A 21,398-nucleotide genomic window follows, 5' to 3' on the forward strand; every position below is an offset into this window, starting at 1 on the left:
CTACTGCTATTTTTGTAAGTGTAATTCTCTCAAATAGTGTTCCATTTCACATCTAAATTGCATGAACAGGAGAGCTGCCACTGAAATTCCTACAAAAGCTAATGGTTACTATTTTACATTTATTTTTGAATTTGTTTTTATTAGTCTTTTAAAACAAAACTACTCTGTTTCTCAGGCCGAATTTGTGATCAGCTTGTTCTTGTTTCCTTTAAAAATATCAATGGGCCAAAGTCTGTCACACAGCAAAATGACCTAATTATGATACAGCTGCGGAAATCATACTTTCCAAATCCAGCCATTGATTGTGTGTGTGCAATTCCCACTGAGTTAGTGAGGGAAAGTCTGCGCTGGCCTGCAGCAATGGTGCTGGCAAAGGTACAAAGCCTCAGCATGCCACGGATGAGCTCTGAAGGCACCCAGAGGGAAGCAGGACAGATGATCTCCTCTCCTAGCCCCCCAGTCCCGGCATACGATGGCTTCTTGTCACCTTGCCACGCGTCTTCCCCAGTGCAAGGAGTGCGGGAGCCGCAGCAGAGCCCCTGACCAAGGAATAGCCAGGGAGCGGCTTCCTCACAGCAGGTTCCTGTGGGAAGGTCCCCGAGAAGCTGAGTTGCTTTCCACAGCCACACGTTCCCTGAAAAGATGGGCTTGTGGTGGCCTTGTCATGTCATGGCCTAGAGAAGAGGAGACTGAGGGGTGACCTCATGGGGCTACAGCTTCCTCACAAGGGGAGGAGAAGGGGCAGGCGCTGATCTCTTCTCTCTGGTGACCAGTGACAAAACCCAAGGGAATGGCAAGAAGATGTGCCAGGGAAGGTTTAGGTTGGACATTAGGAAAAGGTTCTTCACCCAGACGATGCTGGAGCACTGGAACAGGCTCCCCAGGGAGGTGTCACGGCCCCAAGCCTGACAGTGTTCAAGCAGAGACTGGACAACGTCCTCAGACACATGGTGTGAACTGTGGGGTTGTCACATGCAGGGACAGGAGTTGGATTCTATGATCCTTGTGGGTCCCTTCCAATTCAGGATATTCTATGGTTCTAAGATGATTTTCCAGCACTGCCATGCCCAGCTGGGCATCCCAGGCACAAGGCGGGGGAACAGTTGGGATCCCCTGTGGATGGTGACTGTATGCCTGTGAGTGAGAGCAGATCTTGGCTTTTTACACATCCACATCAACATGCAGAACTTCTGGGTTTTTTTGTGATTTATGAACTCACTTATATTGTGCCTAACTGCAGAGCACCGCCGATTATAGGATACTTGCCTTTTGAAGTGCTGGGTACTTCTGGCTACGACTATTACCATATAGATGACCTCGAGCTGCTAGCAAGGTGCCATGAACACTGTAAGTACCACGTAGTCCAGGCTCCTGTGGAGTCACCAGGACACCTCTGTTCACTGAAATGTAGTTGCAGTTAAAATTGGTTTAAACTTGTATGGGGAGGTTTGACCCTTGCCTCATGCCTGTATGTCTTAGCAGCGTTATAGCAGATTGGAGTCACCGCAGCTGATTGGTGTCTGGGCCAGACTTATCAAGCTCTGAAAAATACAATTTTACCTTCTGTATTCCCAGAAGCAGTCAGTGAGACTCACTGGGTGGATAAAATACACCAGATTGGACACCTGCTCTGCTAGTAAAGAATATATAGGAATAGTTCAGGCAATCTCAGAGAAGATCCTATTTTGTAAAATTCTAGCAGATTATTTACCCTAATGTACCCCCACTATGTACTTGGGATTACCTGTGATTATTTAAATATAGTCTATTAAGATTTAATTGGAATCTCCTTCTCTGAAGACATTCAAAACCGGCCTGGACACATTCCTGTGTAACCTCATCTAGGTGTTCCTGGACTAGATGATCTTTTGAGGTCCCTTCCAATCTCTAACATTCTGTGATTCTGTGAATTGAAAAACTGTTTCACTAAGTAAAGAAAATGAGGCAATATTTTTCAAATATTTGCTTAGAGAGCTGGCTGGAATATCTCAGTTTACCACCTCTGGGTGTCCTGAAAATATCCTGTCAACATTAGTTTTTATATGTTGACATTAAAATATAGAAAGGCTAAATGTATGCATATTTAGGAAGCCCTTGAAATCACTGGGGAAAAAAGCAGAGATTAATTTTGTTGGTGATTCTTTAAAACCTTTAATACACCCCCGTTTACTGCACTTTGAATTCTTGTCATTCCTGGAATTTTCTTTCAGTTTCAAATTATTTTTGTCTTTGCATGATGTTATCTCCTATAATCACTTCATTCTGCAGAGAACACTCATCTTTTCAAGCATTTTTATCATGTACTTTTCTGCTATAGAACATTAAGATGATCACTCTTAAAAATGAATCCCAGATGCCTAATTAAGCAGTATGTGATCAGCACACAAACCAGGTTAAGATCTATGCTTAAGTTGTAGCAGACATTAATGCATTAGTGTCCAAAGTTAAGGTTAATTGTACTGTGTAGGACTGTGCCATTCAAAGTGTCAGAAGAAGACACCTGCTGTTCTTAATGATATTTGCTCTATCATACAACTGACAGGACCACTCACTCGAGAGGTGCTTAGCCTCCTCTCTCCCTTGGGAATCAATGGGGCCACAGATATTTTTACTGCTTTTTTTCACATTTCACGTCATTTTCACATCATAAATTGTGCTACTAGCTGTGTGTGTTTTCTGCTGACAGTGATGCAGTTTGGCAAGGGGAAGTCGTGCTGCTATCGGTTCCTGACCAAAGGACAACAGTGGATCTGGCTCCAGACCCATTACTATATCACCTACCACCAGTGGAACTCCAAGCCAGAGTTCATTGTGTGCACACACATGGTGGTAAGGTACGGAAAATCATATCTACCAGCAGGGACATAAAGGCCAGTAAGATAAGAGCATCCTTATGACTGCCAACATTTTCCCTTAGAAACATGATGTCTTTTATGTAACCAAAATGAAGCCTGAACTCTCTGAGGAAATATGTACATTACAAAAAATGATCAGACTAACCCTCACTTTATGCGAAGCTTGATTTATGAATCATGAATTTCGGGGCAAATTAATTGTTGCATTTTTTCATTTTGTGAAAAAATAGGGAAAAGACAGATCCCTTAAATATTCACTTCCTCTAAATTTTACATTACTTTTAAAGAGATATGTTGAAGCTTTCCAATGAACTTATAAAATGGTTGTAGGATGGGAGCTTGAACTTTATATATACACTTCCTTAATATATATTTTGACTTCAAGAAGACAAGAACAGAGCAAAACCAAAATGAAAACAGTCTCTCAAATGTTATTCAGTAGCATTTAAGTGATTTTTCAGCTGTTCATTTAATGTGTAGAATGTTACAATAATTTGTTCCTCCACTTGCTTAAAGCATATTTTATGAAATATAACAATACCATGTTGATACCTAGAATTATATTTTCCATTCAGTTATGCAGACGTTCGGGTGGAGAGGAGACAGGAGATGGGCTTGGAAGAAGTGTCCTCAGAGGTTGTGTCCTCAGCGCTAAAGGTATGAGTAAAGCTTTTTTCCATGAATATATGTATTAATCACAACTTGTTCCTGTGTTAACATCAGTGAAAACTCCAGCATTGTCTTTCAGGGTGGATTGCCCCAACTTCAGAATTCACTTTTCACTTGAATAATTTTGAAGTAAATTGGATAAGCTCATGAAAGGATAAACCTGGAGATCAATAACAGACACACATTAAGTTGAACATGGTCAGGGGCATTGTGAGATATTTCCACCTTTCCCTGATGAGGTACTACAGTTTAAAGATTAATTTGGACATGTTCTGGCAATCAGCTGTCCTGGCTTCATCTCAGTGACCTGCTGAGAGAAGAAAGAAAAGCTCCTCATCAGTGCATGGCTGAGTGTCTCACAGAGGTTGCAGTTGCTGTTACATCTAAACAAACACAAAAGAAAGATGCAGAAAAACAACTGAAGGCACAAAATGACTCTGGCAGTAGCTTGCTCTTTATTTCCAATTCAGTGATAGCTCTTTGTAAAATGGATTAGTTAGCTGCTCTTTGGATGGGACATTGACACCTGTGCCCCGGTCTTCTGCTGGCCTACCTGGGATTAGTTCTGCTCAGGTCATTTTAAGGGCAGCCAAAGAATTGGGTGCACAACCATTACTAGATGCATTTCAAAATGTTTTCACCCTGACAAATACAACAGCTATTGTCTTTTTTTCATTTGTTTTAGGAAAGTGGTGCCAGCTTGGATCCTGAACAGCACTTTAATGCACTTGATATTGGTGCCTCAGTCCTCAGCGCTAGTCGGACACCCTCAGTATCATCCAGGAGCTCACCAAAATCTTCCCATACACCCAAGTCAGACCCAGCATGTGAGTGGCATTTCTGGATCACTACATTCTTTTTAATTTAGCCAAGTCGCAGAATGCATGTCTGTATACCACAGCTGCTAATTTAATGCTTATTTATGAGGTATTGATTATATGTGTTTGTCACTGACAATGAAGTGCATAATCTGAAATGGTAAGGTACAAGAGGAAAGGTTCTAGTGCAACCTGCTGTACAAAGGAAAAATGGGCAGCAGGACTAGCCATGAAACCTGCTGTTTTGATCTGTTACGAAAATGGGGACCACTCTCTTCAGATTCGAGAGCATCAGTATAAGCAATACGAGGCCCCTCTAGACTTACATGAGTAATAACAGCCTGTGGGTGATTCTCTTCTGGCTGAGATTCAGGATGCTCCAGCCAAGACTTGGGCACACCTTATACACTCCTTCTGCTCTCTGATCTGGAAAGAAAGCCAATGAACTAACCTAAACTTATAGTTATTTGGCCCATATGAGGGGAGTTCCAGCTGTTTTAGCATAGCTCTTGGGTCCTTTTGCTCCACTCATTGGAGCACAGAATCATAATCTGTCTCATTTACTTTTATGTTTGCCCAAGCCCTCCTTATCAGTTTGATTTTACTGCCACTGAAGTCAACAAGAACAGCCTTGACTCCTGCTGGAATTTAGCCAGGCTCTAATCATTTCTAGCCAGGTCTCGTAATTCCTACTTCAAACGGGGATGATTTCCAGTGCGTGAGAACTCACCAGTACTTCTCTTGCAGCTACACCAACGAAGCTGATTGCAGAGTCAAACACTCCCTTGCCAAGAACACCGAGCACACAGCAGGATTTATCCGTGCATAGACTCAGTCAGCCTACTACTCTTCAGGTAACTTCACAAAGAGTCATCAAAATAGGCAGACAGTATAAAGTATGTGCCACATACGCAGCTTAGCAAATAGAAATGACACTAAATCCATGGCATTGGAAGAAACCTGAAATGTAAAGGAGCCCAACTTACAAATAAAGTTCTGTTTTGTTTCAAACCTAGGTTTCTTCGCCTTCTCAGCCTCCATGTGAGCTTCTCGCACAGCAGCTGCTGCCTCAGGCAGCTCTGCAAACTCAGCCTGCACCTCTGGCACAGGTTAGTTGGGGATATGGAAATAGAATATATCACTTGCCTATCTCCTGATATTTTCTCCTTTCATCTGGTAAATAAATTAATCAATAGAGTCCAGATCTTTTGGGTCTTCTAGGTTATCATCTTCTTAGTAGCTAATATCTCCAAATCTCAGCTCTCAAAGGCTTAAAATATTGTAATCTGTAGGTAATCTGAATTGTCCACTTGAGTGTTTAAACATGTAACTGCATACAGGCATTTAGAGCAGAACCCCAGATACAGGTAGGTTGAGGTATACACATATAATGAGATATACACATATCTATTTCACAGGAGGACAAAAAACAGATGGAAAAAGGAGTTTTCAACTTTGCTTCTACAAAATTAAGTCCCATCACAATCAAGATCACAATGAGAATTAAAACCAAAAACTAACAAAGATACCCAGTCCTCCTAAAAATACCCATTTGGCTGTGCTGATGCAGAACTAACCAGCAATAAAGGACATGCAAGTTCAATAAAACCCATTTCATGTGCCATTAATGGTGAGGATGCATCTGGAGACAAATTACTCCAATGAAATCTATTAACCCATATCTCAAAAGTGCATGATGGCCCCCAAAAAAACACCTCAGTGTTTCATTTGCAGTGGATTTTGAAGAAGGAAATTTGAGTACAATGTTCCCATTACATAGTTTCTCACCTGTGGTCATGCTGTGATGATACACCCCATCATACTCAAATTTAGGATGTCCTACAAGGTCCAGAGTAGTCCTGAACCTAGGCTGCTGCTTCTACTGGTACCCTGTACTCCCTCACAAGATCCTGGAATTTCTGCCTGTAGCATATAAAACATAGGAAGTCCTGAGCAACCCTGCTTTAAATAACAAATTCTCATTTATCTTCTATGTTTAATATTCTTTTCACGACTCCACACCACCATGCAGTGAAGAAACAGCATATCAATTATCTGCTCTGAGCATTCATTTTCTTTTGCAGATATTTCCCTCTGTTATTCATTAATGTGCTTCCAAACATCAATTAGTTTATTTATTATAAACCTGTGTGTGTTTTGTTTGACTTTTTTCTACCTCACTTTCTTCTCCATCAACGCTGTTTGTGAAGAGATGCTTTCCAGTCATTAATCAAGAGCCTTAGTGCCTTGCCTGTTCCCAGTACTTACTGTTCCCTCTTACTGGCACGCCATCTCCATTTCTTCTCCACCAAATTGGAGTGCTGTCCAGTTGCATGGCCACTGGCTCAGCTCCTTTGGGCTGATTAAATCTTGGTGAAAGGAAGAGGGTTGACTGGAGTCTGTCTACACAGGCAGCCCTCTTCTCAACTGGCAGCAAAGTCACAGCAATGCTCCTGGTGAAGCTCAAGAGGGAGCTTCCCTTGATGTGGAGTAGGAAAATAGCATCAGGATGCTGCAGCTCAGGTTGTTGAGGTTCACACACCATAAGTATACTCCTGGGAAAGGCAGCAATTCTCCCCAGACGTGAGTGATTTTCATAAACTATTAATTGCTTCCTTCAATTGCTTATCTCCCACCTTAAAATAAACATGTCAGCCTACAGCAAGACAATACATTATTTAAAAGACAAGGTGCATGTAGTGCTAAGCAACTGAGTGATGAAACCCAGGTACGCATGCTTCCCACCACAAACATCTCTTCAGGTTCCTAGTTGACCATATCGCAGCAGTTTGGTAGCAGAACACCAGCTCTTTGCTTTTAGAAATAGCCTGGCCGGGCTTCTCGCTGCCAGCGCGGGAGGAGGAGCTGCACAGGCTGCTCACCGCTGCCTTCCTGCTGCTCACCCTCAGCTGAGGGTGACCGATGGCAGGACCCCAAAGGCAGTGTGCTCAGCCTGGCCACCCAGGGCCCCAGCACTCTGATGGGCATCCTTGTGGCTAGCATTTGCCCATGGGGTGGCAGTGGCAGGGAAGGACATTTTAAGTGGCCACAACTGCATCTGCAGCTTGCAGCTCGCTCCTGCCTCAGGCACCATCTGCTTGAACTTGGATTAGTTTCATTTTGAGCAAAGGCTGTGGTAGTTTTGTCTCCACCAAAATGCGGTTTTAGCTTCTGCCTTGCTTGTCTAAATGAACAGACAGCACTGTAGTAGATGTCACCAGAATGTAAATGGTTTACTTTGAACCAAGTGCTCCCATTTAGAATATTTGTTTGTTTGCCTTCCTTATTGTAATAAATTAAAATCCCCTGCAACACAGTGGATGTTGATGACTGAATAATAATTAGCACTAATAATCCATTTGGGATTACGCAGGTGTTATTCAGAAGACAGAAAGAAGGAACAAGTTGTTCAGTGAGCTGCAAAACTAATGAAACCTGGTTTCCCAGGGACTGCTCCTTGCAGGGCTGGAGCATGGACCCAGCCTTTCCTGCAGGAGGGACGAGTGGATCCCTCTCTCCTTTGCTCAGCTATAGTTTTCAGGAAATTACAGCAACCTGGTATTTTTGAGACTCCTGCAACTCTGCTCCATGTCTCTAGCATTGGCCAGAAGGATGGAAAAGTGGAAGGTAGGCAGAAATGAAAGGTTCAAAGGAAACCAAGCTAAAAAATAAATAGGGTCTCTTCTCTTTACCCAGCTATCTATTGTCATGAAAACAGTGGGAAGAGAATGTCATTGAGGTGTCCATCTTCTTGTTCATCACATCTTGTTCATCCATCTGCAAATGGGGACCATCCTGATAGACACAGGGGCCATAGGTGCCCTCCCCTGGCTGGAGCTCCCCCGCCAGCACCTAGAGAGAGGCATTGACCCTGGGCACCCTGGGGTGGCACCCAATGGAGAGAAATGCTCATCCTGGGGCATGGTCCAGCTGGCCTGTTTCAGGTGTCCGTGCTGGTAGGGGGAGGCACAGCCCAGAAGTGCTGGTCCCTCTCCCTGGGCTGTACAGCCCATCTGGACCATCAGTGCTGGTGCACTGAGCCCAGTGGATTGTTCCCATCCCCACCCTGACACCTGCCAACACAATCCCATTTTTATTTTGAGAAACCAGACTTAAAATTTTTGCTGTGGGTTTTTTGATCTGCGTTAACAAACCTTGATTCAACTGGTGATCCTCTGCAATTACAGATATTTCACAGGTTTAGTCTTCCATGTTTGACTGTATCTAGAAAGCTTGTTCTAAGCATGACATGCGCTTTTCCTTGATATGCCTTGATATGCCTTGAGATGCACTACCATCTCAAGGCATAACAAGGATAAGAGGGTCATTAGGGGCAGTCAACATGGCTTCACCAAGGGGAAGTTGTGCTTGACCAACCACATTGACTTTTATGAGGACATAACGAGGTGGATAGATGATGGCAGGGCGGTGGATGTGGTCTACCTTGACTTCAGTAAAGCCTTTGACACAGTCTCCCACAGCATCCTTACAGCTAAACTGAGGGAGTGTTGTCTGGATGATCGGGTAGTGAGGTGGACTGTGAACTGGCTGAAGGGAAGAAGCCAGAGAGTCATGGTCAATGGGGCAGAGTCTAGCTGGAGGCCTGCATCTAGTGGAGTGCCTCAAGGGTCAGTACTAGGGCTGGTATTATTCAATATATTCATCAGCGACTTGGATGAGGGAACAGAGTGCACTGTCAGAAAGTTTGCTGATGACACCAAGCTGGGAGGAGTGGCTGACACACCAGAAGGCTGTGCTGCCATCCAGCGAGACCTGGACAGGCTGGAGAGCTGGGCGGGGAAAAATTTCATGAAATATAACAAGGGCAAGTGTAGAGTCTTGCATCTGGGCAGGAACAACCCCAGCTTCCATTATAAATGGGGGAATGACCTATTAGAGAGCAGTGTGGGGAAAGGGACCTGTGGGTCCTGCTGGACAGCAGGATGACCATGAGCCAGCACTGTGCCCTTGTGGCCAGAAAGGCCAATGGCATCCTGGGGTGTATTAGAAGGGGGGTGGTTAGTAGGTCGAGAGAGGTTCTCCTTCCCCTCTACTCTGCCCCGGTGAGACCACACCTGGAATATTGTGTCCAGTTCTGGGCCCCTCAGTTCAAGAAGGACAGGGAGCTGCTGGAGAGAGTCCAGCGCAGGGCAACAAAGATGATTAAGGGAGTGGAGCATCTCCCATATGAGGAAAGGCTGAGGGAGATGGGTCTCTTTAGTTTGGAGGAGATTGAGGGGTGACCTTATTAATGTTTACAAATATGTAAAGGGTGAGTGTCACGAGGATGGAGCCAGGCTCTTCTTGGTGACAACCAATGGTAAGACAAGGGGTAATGGGTTCAAACTGGAACAAAAGAGGTTCCACTTAAATTTGAAAAGAAACTTCTTCTCAGTGAGGTTGACAGAGCACTGGAACAGGCTGCCCAGGGGGGTTGTGGAGTCTCCTACTCTGAAGACATTCAAAACCCACCTGGACACATTCCTGTGTAGCCTCATCTAGGTGTTCCTGCTCCGGCAGGGGGATTGGACTAGATGATCTTTCAAGGTCCCTTCCAGTCCCTAACATTCTGTGATTCTGTGATCACAGAATCACACAGAATCACAGAATGATCCTATAGAAATTTGTAAATAAGTGAGATGAAGAGCAACTTCATCTGATGCCAATGGAAGAGTTAAAGCTCTGCAGTGCTTTCTGTGGAAAGAAAAGAGTTAAGTTCTTTTAATTTGTTATACAATTACAGCTTTCTTCCTTAATTAGTAGAGGGGTTAATGATCTTGAGAGAAATACTCTCTGGTGCAGGTCAATTGCTGTTAGTGTCTCATTGTACAAAAACAATAGAAGCTTTGTAATCACAGGGGTCACAGCTAGAATTATCCACAAATTTAAGGGTTAGACTGGGAAAGGGAAAAAAGCGGAAGATAAAGTTCCTTGTCATCTTCTGCAATAGCGCTCACTCTAGTCAACCAGCTAATCATTGTTGTTAAGTGTATTAATAAAAAAGCACATGAAAGAAGAAAAAGACAATATTAGATTAATATTCTAAATGTAAGAAGGTACAGAAAAAAAATAAGGAATAATAATTTAAAAACAACAACAATGTATTTTTGTGTGCAACTTTGCAAAGCAAATTCAGATTCAAAACCAAGGCCTATAAATGGACTTTGTGTCTTATGGAAGTATAAAATGATTGTAAAATTATCTGTTATAAAATTCCTTACATGTATTAATTGAAGAAAATTGGGTTCCTTTCCCAAAGTGTCTTCAAGGAGTTCGCATGTGAGTGAAAGACTGCTAGCAGCAAGCCAGGCAGCTTTTGGCTAAAAGTGTTTTTAATTCCTTCGTGATAAGGACACTTTGAAAGACTTAAGAGTAGTCCTTACTAACAGAGCTCACATAGAGAGAATTAGGTTGCAAGAATCGGCTTTTTTAAAAATCCTGTACAGACCCAGGTTAAAGCAGAACTTAGCTGCATCTCATCTAAGCAAGCCATAGCATCATTCCCCTCCTAAAATAAGGGTACCTGGGTTCTTCAGAAACACGGAGCTGAGCTACAACAAGCAGCACGAGACACCCTGTGAGTCACTTGTCCTTATTCCCAAACATCAGAGATTTCCACGCATCCATTACTCGGGTTAATACTTTATACATGGAATAGAAAAAGAGAGAGACCCCTCTCTGAATACTCTCCTCTAACACCGATTAGAAGTAACACAAACTCCCCTTTGGGAGCTTTGACACCATTTTTCTGGTCTGTGGAGGGAACGGGGTTGCAGATGACAGTGCTGCTGTCTGAAGGCAAAAGCACTGGAGGGCAAGTGCTCACATCATCTCCTTGGGCAGAGGGTGCAAGCTGCAAGCACTCACATCAAAGCGAGCTTGGGGGACCTCTGCCAGCAACGGCATGTGCCACCTTAGCAGCCCTCCGTTCCCAAAAACAGGGCTGGCCATGGAACTCCCCTCCACCTTTGTCCTCCCACATTGCACGGAAAAGCCACCCACCACCTGATAAACAGAAATAAACCCTCTGAAGTTCTTGTCCTTTCTCACCTAAAGGCCATTTACTTGGAGATTTCAGCTTTGCTGGAGGGAATGTGAAGATATTTCACGTATTTAGCTAGCTTAAGGCAAAGCAGTTAGCTGATACAAATCAGACCTGTCACATTTAGATTTCTCTAAGTAGCCACAAATTTCATTTAATTGTACAGTATTTGTAGCACCAGGGCTCTCCTTAATTCCCTTCTTGTTATCATTTTTGTTTTCCTATTAAAAAGCCAGAAACGGTGTAAGCAAGGGCACCTCCGTGGAGCCGGCGAGCTCCATCAGTGTGTTTCAGTTCACCCACTGGCACGGAGCCCCTGGAACAGCCACAGGAACAGGGTATCACTTTCAAGTCACAGCAAAATAATTATTTTTCATTTGCCTGGACACTCACAGCACCACATGTTTTCAGAGATGTTTTGGATGCCTCAATTACAGAAAAGCTTACCGATTTTTTTAAGTTTTGTTTTGTTTTGTTTTCCAAAGACTGTTTTTTACTTTTGGAATACGAGCTCATGCAAAGCAACTATTCCAAAGCCTATTGAAGTAATAGTTAACTTTGATGGACTTTGAATCATAACCAAAAACATTAAATAAGACTAAGAATTTATTGCCTTGTTGGTCCCCTCCACACTTACTGAATGATTCCACATTGTGCCAGGTATTGCTGCTACTGGAGACTGCACTTTCTTCCTGACCCTCATTAGTGATCTCCATTTTATATTATTATTTAAAATAACCCTTCTTACATCACGTATAAAGATAAATTAATGAGTATTTCTTGTAGCTTCACTACTACTCAGCTGTGGAAATCCAGTAAATGTTTATTGTGGCCAGCTGTTGTGTGATGATATAGTAATTCATCAGCAGAATAAACCATTGCACGCTGCTGTATCTGTGCAGAAAAAGGAAAGCATTAGTAAAACATGTCCAGAGTATATGGTTATGCCACACTGAGGGCTCCAAACTACAGGCTAATAAAAATAATGTACTCAATTGCCATCCAGTTAGGATGCTCATGATATTTTAAAGTGGCACACTCTCAAAAACAGTCCTTCTGATAATTCCCTAACAGAACAGGGTCAGTTGTAAGCAGATCACTCTAACTGAGGCAATTTAATATATGTGCATAAAATTGAACATGAACAAGATTTATCTCTGCCCAGGCATTAGTATATTACAAACACATCTTTTATTCCTTTGGCTGTGATTTACAATTAAGAAACCAATAACTTCTTACAGAACAATGTTCTACTGAGGCCTGTTTACATTATAATGACTGATTTCTTCCCTCTCTTTTTCAGTTCTCAGCACAGTTCAGCATGTTCCAGACCATCAAGGACCAGCTAGAGCAGCGGACCCGGATCCTGCAGGCCAACATTCGGTGGCAGCAGGAGGAGCTCCAGAAGATACAGGAGCAGCTCTGCCTGGTCCAGGACTCCAGCATCCAGGTGTGTTACTGCTGGGAGGGGCAGAGCAAAGCATCCTCTCTCATGTGGCCATTGATAGAGCTGGCAACTTAAAATTAGCTCCAGAGTCCAGGAAATCTGGACATGTGCAAACCAGCTCATCAGAATGAGGATGTTGCCCTCTGAAAGCCCCTTGAGTACCTATGACCAGAAAGATTTAAGAACTCTCTGGAAGAAGAGAAGGCAGAAATATCTCAGCCTTAGGAGGAGGAGAAGAATTTGGGTCATTTACAGTAGCATTTTAATACTTTATCTACTGAGTCTTCAGAGGGAGCAGCTGTAGTAGGAAAATGTTCAAGTTCAGACTTGCGAATGATTCTGTCTCTCCAGTTCATTAGCTTCCATCCAGTCACTGCTTGCTTCATGTTGGCATCACTCACACTCAGCATCTTGTCTGTCCAGCTCTTCCTTAGCCAACAGCCCTCCTTCAGGCAGTGCTCATCTCCCTCATTGCTCCCTATTTTCCTGACCTTACCCCAGCCCAGATACAGAGCACAAGAGATTAATTTCCTTGTCACATTAAAAAAACCCCAAACCTCTGCTGATGTTCATTTGTTCACACCTGGGAAGTGTCTGAATTTGTTCTTCTCTGGATCAGCTTAAGCCTTTAGGGCGAAGCTGACTGAGCCTGCTCTTCTTCTGCCTTTGATACCTCCTACACAGAGCTAGAATTCACTAAATACAGTATCTGCTTTTAGTTCACCAAGAACAGTATCTGCTTTGTAATACCCCTTATGTCCACCAAAGCTCAGAAATAACAGCAAGTGCAGTTCAGTACGTCGCAGGTTGTACTTAATGGCAAATGGACAAATCATCCAGTTTTATGGAAGTTTTCTGAATGTGGGGTGATTACTGCTGTGTTGCTCATAATTTAACTATAAATCTCAGGTTAAATGACCCTTGCTAGAAATGTTGCATCAGGGACCCACTGTGAGTATTACACTAACAAGATTTTTTTTAGAAAACAAGTTCTATCACAGAAAATAATGTCTCAAAGAACATTTTAAGCACAGGATGAAAACGTGGGACCTGCTGAAGACAGCGGGAATTTTGCTCCTGACTTCCACAGAAATAGACTCTCACCCATCAGCAGCATCTGTGAAATGCAGTTTCGTGTATTGAAACAAATTGGGATTGTATGTTTAGGCAATTAAGGGATTAGTGAAGCCAAATCGGACACTTCACCCACCTAAGTTGCTGCATGTGCACTGCTGTAAGACAGCACAGCAATGGTGGGTCCCACAACCAGGACTCTGTTCCTGGTGACACAGAACCAGGTAGACCAGGTTTAACTTCAGTGCATTTCTTCTATTGGTTCTGCACTGACTTTGATTAATGTGAAGGGAAAAATCTCTCTGCAATTAACTGGCCTTCAGTTCAGAATCATGTCATATGTCTGAAAGCTATTATTGTTATTATGAATATCAAAAGACACGATATTCTCACTTCCTCTCTTTTAATTGGGTGAAAACCATTACTCTCTCCTAGCAAAGTCTTCAATAGTCACATATACTCATCCCTTCTTTTTTTTCTTTTTCCATAATTCAGGTGAAAATAGAAGATCAGAGCACATTCTTATATACAGGAAACAGATTTTATTTTTACATAGTTGTCCCCCCACAAGTGCTGCGGTACATTTAATAACCCAAAGACCAAGGGACAGATTCTCAGATATGCTCATAGGGAGCTCAAGCAGAGAGAAGAAGAGGCCTTGTGGGTAAATGGTGGGTAGTTCTGTACTGCCCACCTCATACCAATTTGTAGCTCTGAGTTATGCCATTTGGGTGGTCCTCTCTGCCATGAAATCTGTACTGGGTTAGACCAAGTCTTCTCAGACCAGTACAAATTCTCTAGTGCCAGTACTGACCATCTCCTAGCTTACTGCAGATGCAGAACTGAGAGGCAGGGAGAATAGAGGGCAGCTCAGAGATGCAGGGGCTGCCTATCTGCCCAAAGGGGCAATGCTGGATGGGGAGGATCATCCTCAGAGCAATCAAACAAGGTGATGAGATGCAAGCAGTCATGTCAACTCATGGCCTGGTCCTTTTCGTTCATGGTCGTTTTCCTACTTCCACTTTCTCTGGGTTAAAAAAACCCAAAGAAATTACTGTGCTGTTGCAGGGATAGAATGAGACCAGGAACTGGCTTTGATTTATTTGGCTAGGGGCAACTTGAAAGAAAGCCTAGCACTTTTGTATGTAGCACTTCTGTGACTCGCAAGCAGCTAGGAGTAAACTGCTAAATCAGAAATCCAACCACGTGCTTTGCCACAGAGATTTCATCTTTCAGAGAGCTGGTTGTCTGCAGACATTGATCTGTGTCTATTATCAGAGTTACAAAGCATAGTAGCAAATAGGCAAGCATTACGATCAAGCACATTTCTGGTCCCTTTAATATTACACGTATCAGAGCTGTAAGCATGGGGGAGTGCCGTAGGCTGTCTGAAAAGGGGGAAGTGTTCTCCGATTTTCCCTCGTTAGCTGATTTATTAGCATATCTTCCCCACTGGTTCACTCCCTTCCAGACAGAAGTGTACAAGTAGCTCTACAGAGAATTAAGCCCGATTTCCATTTCCTTCAGAGATCTTCAAAACTGCAGTACAGCAGTCCACCAAGAAACGCTTTCCCAACCGGACAGATGTTGAGCACGGTAGTCTGCATTAGAAACTATTTCCAAGAGCCTTGTGCTATGAAAGATGAAACTAGCAGGAGGGTTGTGGGCCCTGAACAAAAGTGTTCGAACCTCCATTAAATCCCTGTGACTGCTTTTCCTGACAAAGGAAAGTGTGAAGGACAGGAGCAGCAAGAGTAACCTCAGAAGTCTGAAGGATGCTGTATCTGCTCCAGATTTGAACAGTCTGGCTAATGAATTGCGGATGGGGAGGAAGGCAGAAGGGCTGTGCCTCACCAGCCTCCAAGAACTACAAATGAGGCCGTCCAAAGCCACCCATCATTTGCAAACCAGTCTCCCTTCGAAGTCAGTGAATCTCGGCTCCCCAGTGCTGTGCTTCTCATCTTTCCATATTTTACATAAAGAATCTTGATGTCTGTAATGATGAGCCCAGAGGCTACAATCCCCTGATTATCCAAAGGACAGGTAGAGTCAAAGAGCCGTTTTCCTCCTGTTGTCTTACCAATGTGATTCATCCATTAGCTGTAGGGACCCTCTATCTCAGAATGAGGGGGCAGCAGTGTCAGAGGGTCCCTCCTCTCCCTAACAAGCCAGCCAATTAAAAAATATTTGTAAAATGCTTCACTGACCTTGCAGTCCACAAAATAAGCCATGAGACACGTCATTAGCAGCAGTGAATTTAGGGGGTTGCTAATTTATCTACTTGGATGTGCTCAGACCAGGAAAGATTTCAATCTTTATTAGGGGTTTCTGTCGTTATTTAAAGCTGCTCTTTGTCAGTGTTTCAGGGGATTCAGGCAGGACTGTCACAAAAGAGGCGCATAATAAAAAAGAACACCATTAAGTTGTGTACAAATGAAGCATGTTCTTGCTTTTAGGCTTAACCAGCAGGCAGAAATTCCACACTGCGATCCTCTCTCAGGTTAACTCTTGTTTTGATGAGGCATCTTGAGTCTCCCAGTTCTATGGGGACATGGGTTAAATGGCACCATCGCTTCCTGCCATGAGCTTGTTTTTTCCAGGACATTTATGTTCAGACGGTAATGATGCTGCTTTTGCCATTAGAATGCAACACTCAGCCCTCTCAGGGTATGAACACATGAACAAATGAAATTGGTTTACTGGGATAGACTTGGTTGTAAATTTATAGTGTGCTAGCTAGCTGCTAACCATCAACCGTGCACGTTCCTACCCAGTGGTGCACTCTGGTAATTGCAAAGTAGGTTATTTTGCTTTCTTTCAAGGAAAAGCTCCTTGGGCTTCATCTGGAAGTAAGATACACACACGTCCCTACAGAGTAAGTCTTTCACCACAAGTTCATACCCTGCCTGACATTTGCATGGATGAACCTGGTATTTCTCCAGCCCTGTGCACCACATCCAGGGAGAACACTTAAAATAATCCTCCTTAAGGTCTGGATTTGCAGTGATCTGGCCAGTACTAGTGGGCTCACGTTCCCCGTCACAGTTTTGAAACACACCATTTACTTTACCTGCTCTGAATTTTATATCAAGTGTTTTATATCAAATTTTGTATCAACGGTGACCAGTTTCTTGCTAGAGCTAATCAAGTGAGTTAATTTACTAAACTTGTCCAAAGCTTAGCTTCTATATACAGAAAATAAACAAGAAAATGAATTTTCATAATTTCTGTCTTTAATTTATTCATAATAAGACCTATTTACTTGGCAGAAGTTGCGAGACCATCTGTCTTTCTGATATGTAACGTCTCCAAACTCAGTGAGCAGTGTTTTTGAAAGAAAACACTCAGAGCTAGTTTCAGATCTGCTGCGAGCAGCCCCAACTCTGTTACTTGACCCGTTTATTTCTATCAGACATCTTTGAGATGTGGTTAGCCTACAGCACCTGAAACAAGCCGTTGCTTTACGTCCATTAACATTTTCATTAATTGCCCCCCTCTCCCAGCTGATTTACATAAGCTTTGTTTGTGCCTTTTTTTCTGAGTAAAATCTTGGCACACAAATTCATTAAAAAATTATCATATTTAAATAAAATATGTGTTTTAAAAGCTAGATAAGTAAGTACAAATATGATGGATCAACCCGTACATATGCAAAGAAAAGCAATGCATTGTGCCAGTCATTTGGAGAGAGGTATGGGTCTTTTTCCAAGGAAAATTAGAGGGGACATGGTAGTTTAGGGAATTGTTAATGTAGCAATAAGCTGCCGAAAGGTGTACTAATTACTGGGTGTACCTCAGATGTACTGTTAGGCATGAGACTGATAGATGAATAATGAAGAGAATAATTGTGATTCTGATTTCATTTAAACACTAAGTAGCTCTACTTAAACTAATGGAGTTCCACACAGGTAGTAGTGGTGTGGAATCAGAATCAGATCAAAAAATGCCTTCAACTACTTGGGGTGCGTACCTCCATACAGTCCATGGTGGTGAGAGACTAGGTTTGAAATATTGCAAAGATAGCTTGTAGCATTAATAATTCATTGCTTTAAAATCTGCCTTTTTCCTCCATACAGCTATAATAAAAGAAACGGCCCCTAGAAAAGCAAAAATTCCTAAGCCCTGCAACTTCTAAAGAAGAAAACCTCATCTTGCAGTGCAGGCATGGAGAGGGTATCGTTTACAGAAACACTAACAGAGGAGCCGCTAGCTCTTTTGCACAAGTCAAATGCATGGCACGGTTAGGAAGAACACCGGGTGACAGTTACCTGATGGGAAATCAGATAAATGACACTGGCTGTCTGTTTACACATCTTCTCAATGATAAGGACACAGCCATTCAACACGGACAGCTCTGGCCCGACTGTGGCCTCATTAAACACATTCAACAGCTCAACTCTATGTAAGGTGTTGAATTTCCAGAGATAAATTCAAAAGCAACCCTGTCTGAAAGGCAGACTGATTTTGTTGAAAGGAAAAACAATAAAGGACTGAAAAGACATGGAGTTACTCTGTTCTCTCTGGTCAGGATGCCCTAGAACATGGTGAATGTACAGGAAACTGCTCTTAGGAAGGCTGTGCCTGCCCCATGGAGAAAGGATTTGTACCTTCAGGACACATTTTGTGAGTAATGAGTGCACTTGCAGAACAAGAAATCAAGAAACTAGAGACAACAGCATTGTTAATGTAGGAGAGGGAGGTGATTTCCAACTAACAGTAAATGCACAGTGAATCCAGAAACGTGATAACTTTATTTTAGAATAAATCTTTGGTTTAATTCTGTCGCCTTCGTTATCTAAGACAGCTGGGCTATGTAAATTAAACTCTCCCCCTTCTTTTCCAGATGTTCCTACAGCAGCCAACGGTTTCTCTGAGCTTTAGCAATACTCAGCAGCCAGAGCCACAACAGCTACAGCAGAGGTCAGGGGCCATTTCTCAGCAGCAGCTTGTCCCCAGTCCTCAACTTCAAGGGCAAACTGTGTCTTCGCAAACAGCGAACCAGCAAGCGCTGAGAGAAGCAAGCGTGATATCCAGCCAGGTAATAATTTCTTTGAACAGAGAAGCATTTATATGGAAAGAATACGCTGTTATTACACAAGCAAGTAAAATCATGTCAGTCCTATAAGTGTGGCTTTGCCTTTCCTTCCCCATTCTCCTATATAAGAGCAGTCTCTGTAAGGGGTGTCTCTACAGCATTTACTTTACCTTAAATCCCTTTTTTAAGACTTCAGCCAGGACAGTTACTTGAACAGCTGTTTCTGCTTGAAAACTGGGCAGGGAGGAGCAGGTAAAACATGTGGATGACTTACTGTTGTTTAGCTGGTCCTGAAAGAAACTTGACCAACCACACTGGAAACTAGCAGTAGTGGTGTCAGCAGCATGACCTCTCAAAATAAGCTTTACCCCTGCTCGCTACCGGAATGCAGCTGTATGTCACCAACACAGTGAGGCCTCCTGTCTGCTGTGGGGGCACACAGCTGGAACACATGGAGATTTGTATCAGACCCCCAGGTTGTGAGTGGAAGAGATTCCTGCACAGGGAAATAAAGTTCTGCCTCAGCAAGTTGTAACTGAGACTTATGAAAGCCAGGAGTAGGTTTAGCATGGGACTTTTTTTTCTTATTGCAGGTTTTTTGGCATTTCAAGTGTTTGCTCTTCCACCCACCTGTTGTACCTCCCTTGACAGAAAACTTAGCTCCTATTTCTGCTACCTGAATGTGTGGCAAATATAGCCACACCATGATCTTCAGACCCCTCAGCTGTAGCTTTTAACCTCCTACACACCTGTATTATAATGACTCTATTAAAACAAAAAGTGCATCTGTATTATAAACGGGGGGGGAGGGGGGATTATTTGATAAGGTTTATTCCCATCACGGGGCTTTCACAGCAGTGCTATTCACACCCAACTTTGTTCGTGTCTTCACGGAGTGTCGTTTTTCTCCTCAGCGGCTCGATAGCACAACCGGGGCTGCTTTGCTTTCACAACGCTCTGGCCCCAAGGGTTTTGCGGGCCGGTACACCGAAGCGGGGCTCAGCAGCGGGTACAAAAGCCGCGGCAGGTTACAGCCACGCTGTGGTTTCTTGAGTCCGACAGCAGCCGGGGGGGTAACGCGCCGCCGGTTATTAACGGCGCCGCGCCCCCGTCGCGCTGTCACGGTGCGCGCCTTTAGGCTTCCTCCCGGCAACCCTCACGGGTGCGCCGGGTGTCGCTCTCCCACCCCTCTCTGTGTCTTGCAGGGCCCGAAGGCGCCGAGGAGCGCGGAGCTGACGCCGGGCGGCGGCCGCTCCCCCCGCGCCGCGCCCCCGCCCTTCGCCACGGCCCCCGCCGGCGGCACCGCGGCTCCCCCTGCCGGCCCGCCCGCCCCCGGCTGCAGCCACGACCAGCAGCTCAGGTACGGCCGGGACCCGGCCTCGCCTGCAGCCCCGGCCCCCGCGCATGAGGACCCGGTTGCACTCGGTTGGGATTCGGCGTGCGCGGTCACGGGTGCCGCGCCTCCTCTGTCCTCCCAGCTCTGGGGTGGCGGGATGTCTCTGCTTTTCACTTCACTGTCCCAAGCTCCCCTGGGGGGGTGGTGGAGGACAGCCAGGACCTTGGCATCCAACTATGTGAACCAAAAAAATCACACTCTGATATTCAGAAAGCTCAAATGCAAGCCATTCCCACCAGCAGGAGCAAAAGAAATTTCACACTCCTGAAATCCTAGTGCCCAGCCTCCCAGCAAGGCGCCCACGTTGTTACCACAGAGGGCATGCGCTGCCCCAAATCTCCACCTCACAGTGCACAGGATGCTGGAGCTGCTGTTAGTTCTCCTAATGCCCAGCCTTGTGCCATACCTATAAAAGCGTCCTGCTTCTGTTTTCAAAATGTGGGGTTTGTCTGGTCCTTCTGTCGCAGCAATGTCACTTTGTCTTTTCTCCACGCACCAGACTGTTGCTCAGCCAGCCCATTCAGCCCATGATGCCTGCGTCCTGTCATGCAAGACACCCTTCAGACCTCAGCATGGCGGGATCCCAGGCTAAGTATGTGACTTGTCAAAGATAAAACATCAAAGTTGCTTTGGAGGGGAAATAGCCTTCTTTAGTAAGATGACGAAGGAGTTATAAATATCAGGAACGTGTTACTGTGCTGAGCCTGCCTTCCAGTGTCAGGGTCAGCCTCACCCTCCCTCGTCACACCAGAAAGGACAACAGAGAGAAACACAACGTGCCAGTGGTGTTTTAAGAAGCTGAGGGAATTTTTGTCCCTCACATGACTCTTGCTTCAGCACTGGAACTCCCAACCCACCAAGGCAGATGTGAGAAAGTCAGCACTGGCCTAGTTGAAATGATGGGTGCCAAGAGAGCCCCTGCCCTTTGGGCAATGGGAAGCTGGTGTAACACCAGTGGAGCTACATGTGATCTACACCAGATCTGAAAGAACCAACAGGCCCTTGCATCTGAACAGTCTCAGAAAAACGGCTGAACAAACTACCTCAGTTGTTTGTCTCCTC

The 21,398-nt window shown here is 44.2% G+C and overlaps 1 protein-coding gene across 2 annotated transcripts in view; it reads left to right on the plus strand.

Moving 5' to 3' along the window:
* NPAS2 (neuronal PAS domain protein 2) overlaps positions 1-21,398 on the plus strand; it is a 109,469-nt gene that overhangs the window by 84,186 nt on the left and 3,885 nt on the right. Inside the window, exons 10-19 of one of the 2 annotated variants that reach the window (XM_082076057.1) lie at positions 1,241-1,347; positions 2,687-2,834; positions 3,431-3,512; positions 4,210-4,351; positions 5,090-5,196; positions 5,359-5,451; positions 12,688-12,834; positions 18,749-18,943; positions 20,146-20,300; positions 20,836-20,928. In XM_082076057.1, coding sequence (XP_081932183.1) covers positions 1,241-1,347; positions 2,687-2,834; positions 3,431-3,512; positions 4,210-4,351; positions 5,090-5,196; positions 5,359-5,451; positions 12,688-12,834; positions 18,749-18,943; positions 20,146-20,300; positions 20,836-20,928 — 1,269 coding nt within the window. Of the gene's footprint in view, positions 1-1,240; positions 1,348-2,686; positions 2,835-3,430; positions 3,513-4,209; positions 4,352-5,089; positions 5,197-5,358; positions 5,452-12,687; positions 12,835-18,748; positions 18,992-20,145; positions 20,301-20,803; positions 20,929-21,398 lie in introns of both variants that reach the window. The other variant, XM_082076058.1, reaches the window with a different exon arrangement.

This window comes from Streptopelia decaocto (genome assembly GCF_964273445.1).
Source record: "Streptopelia decaocto genome assembly, chromosome: 1".
NCBI classification, from domain to species: Eukaryota; Metazoa; Chordata; class Aves; order Columbiformes; family Columbidae; genus Streptopelia; species Streptopelia decaocto.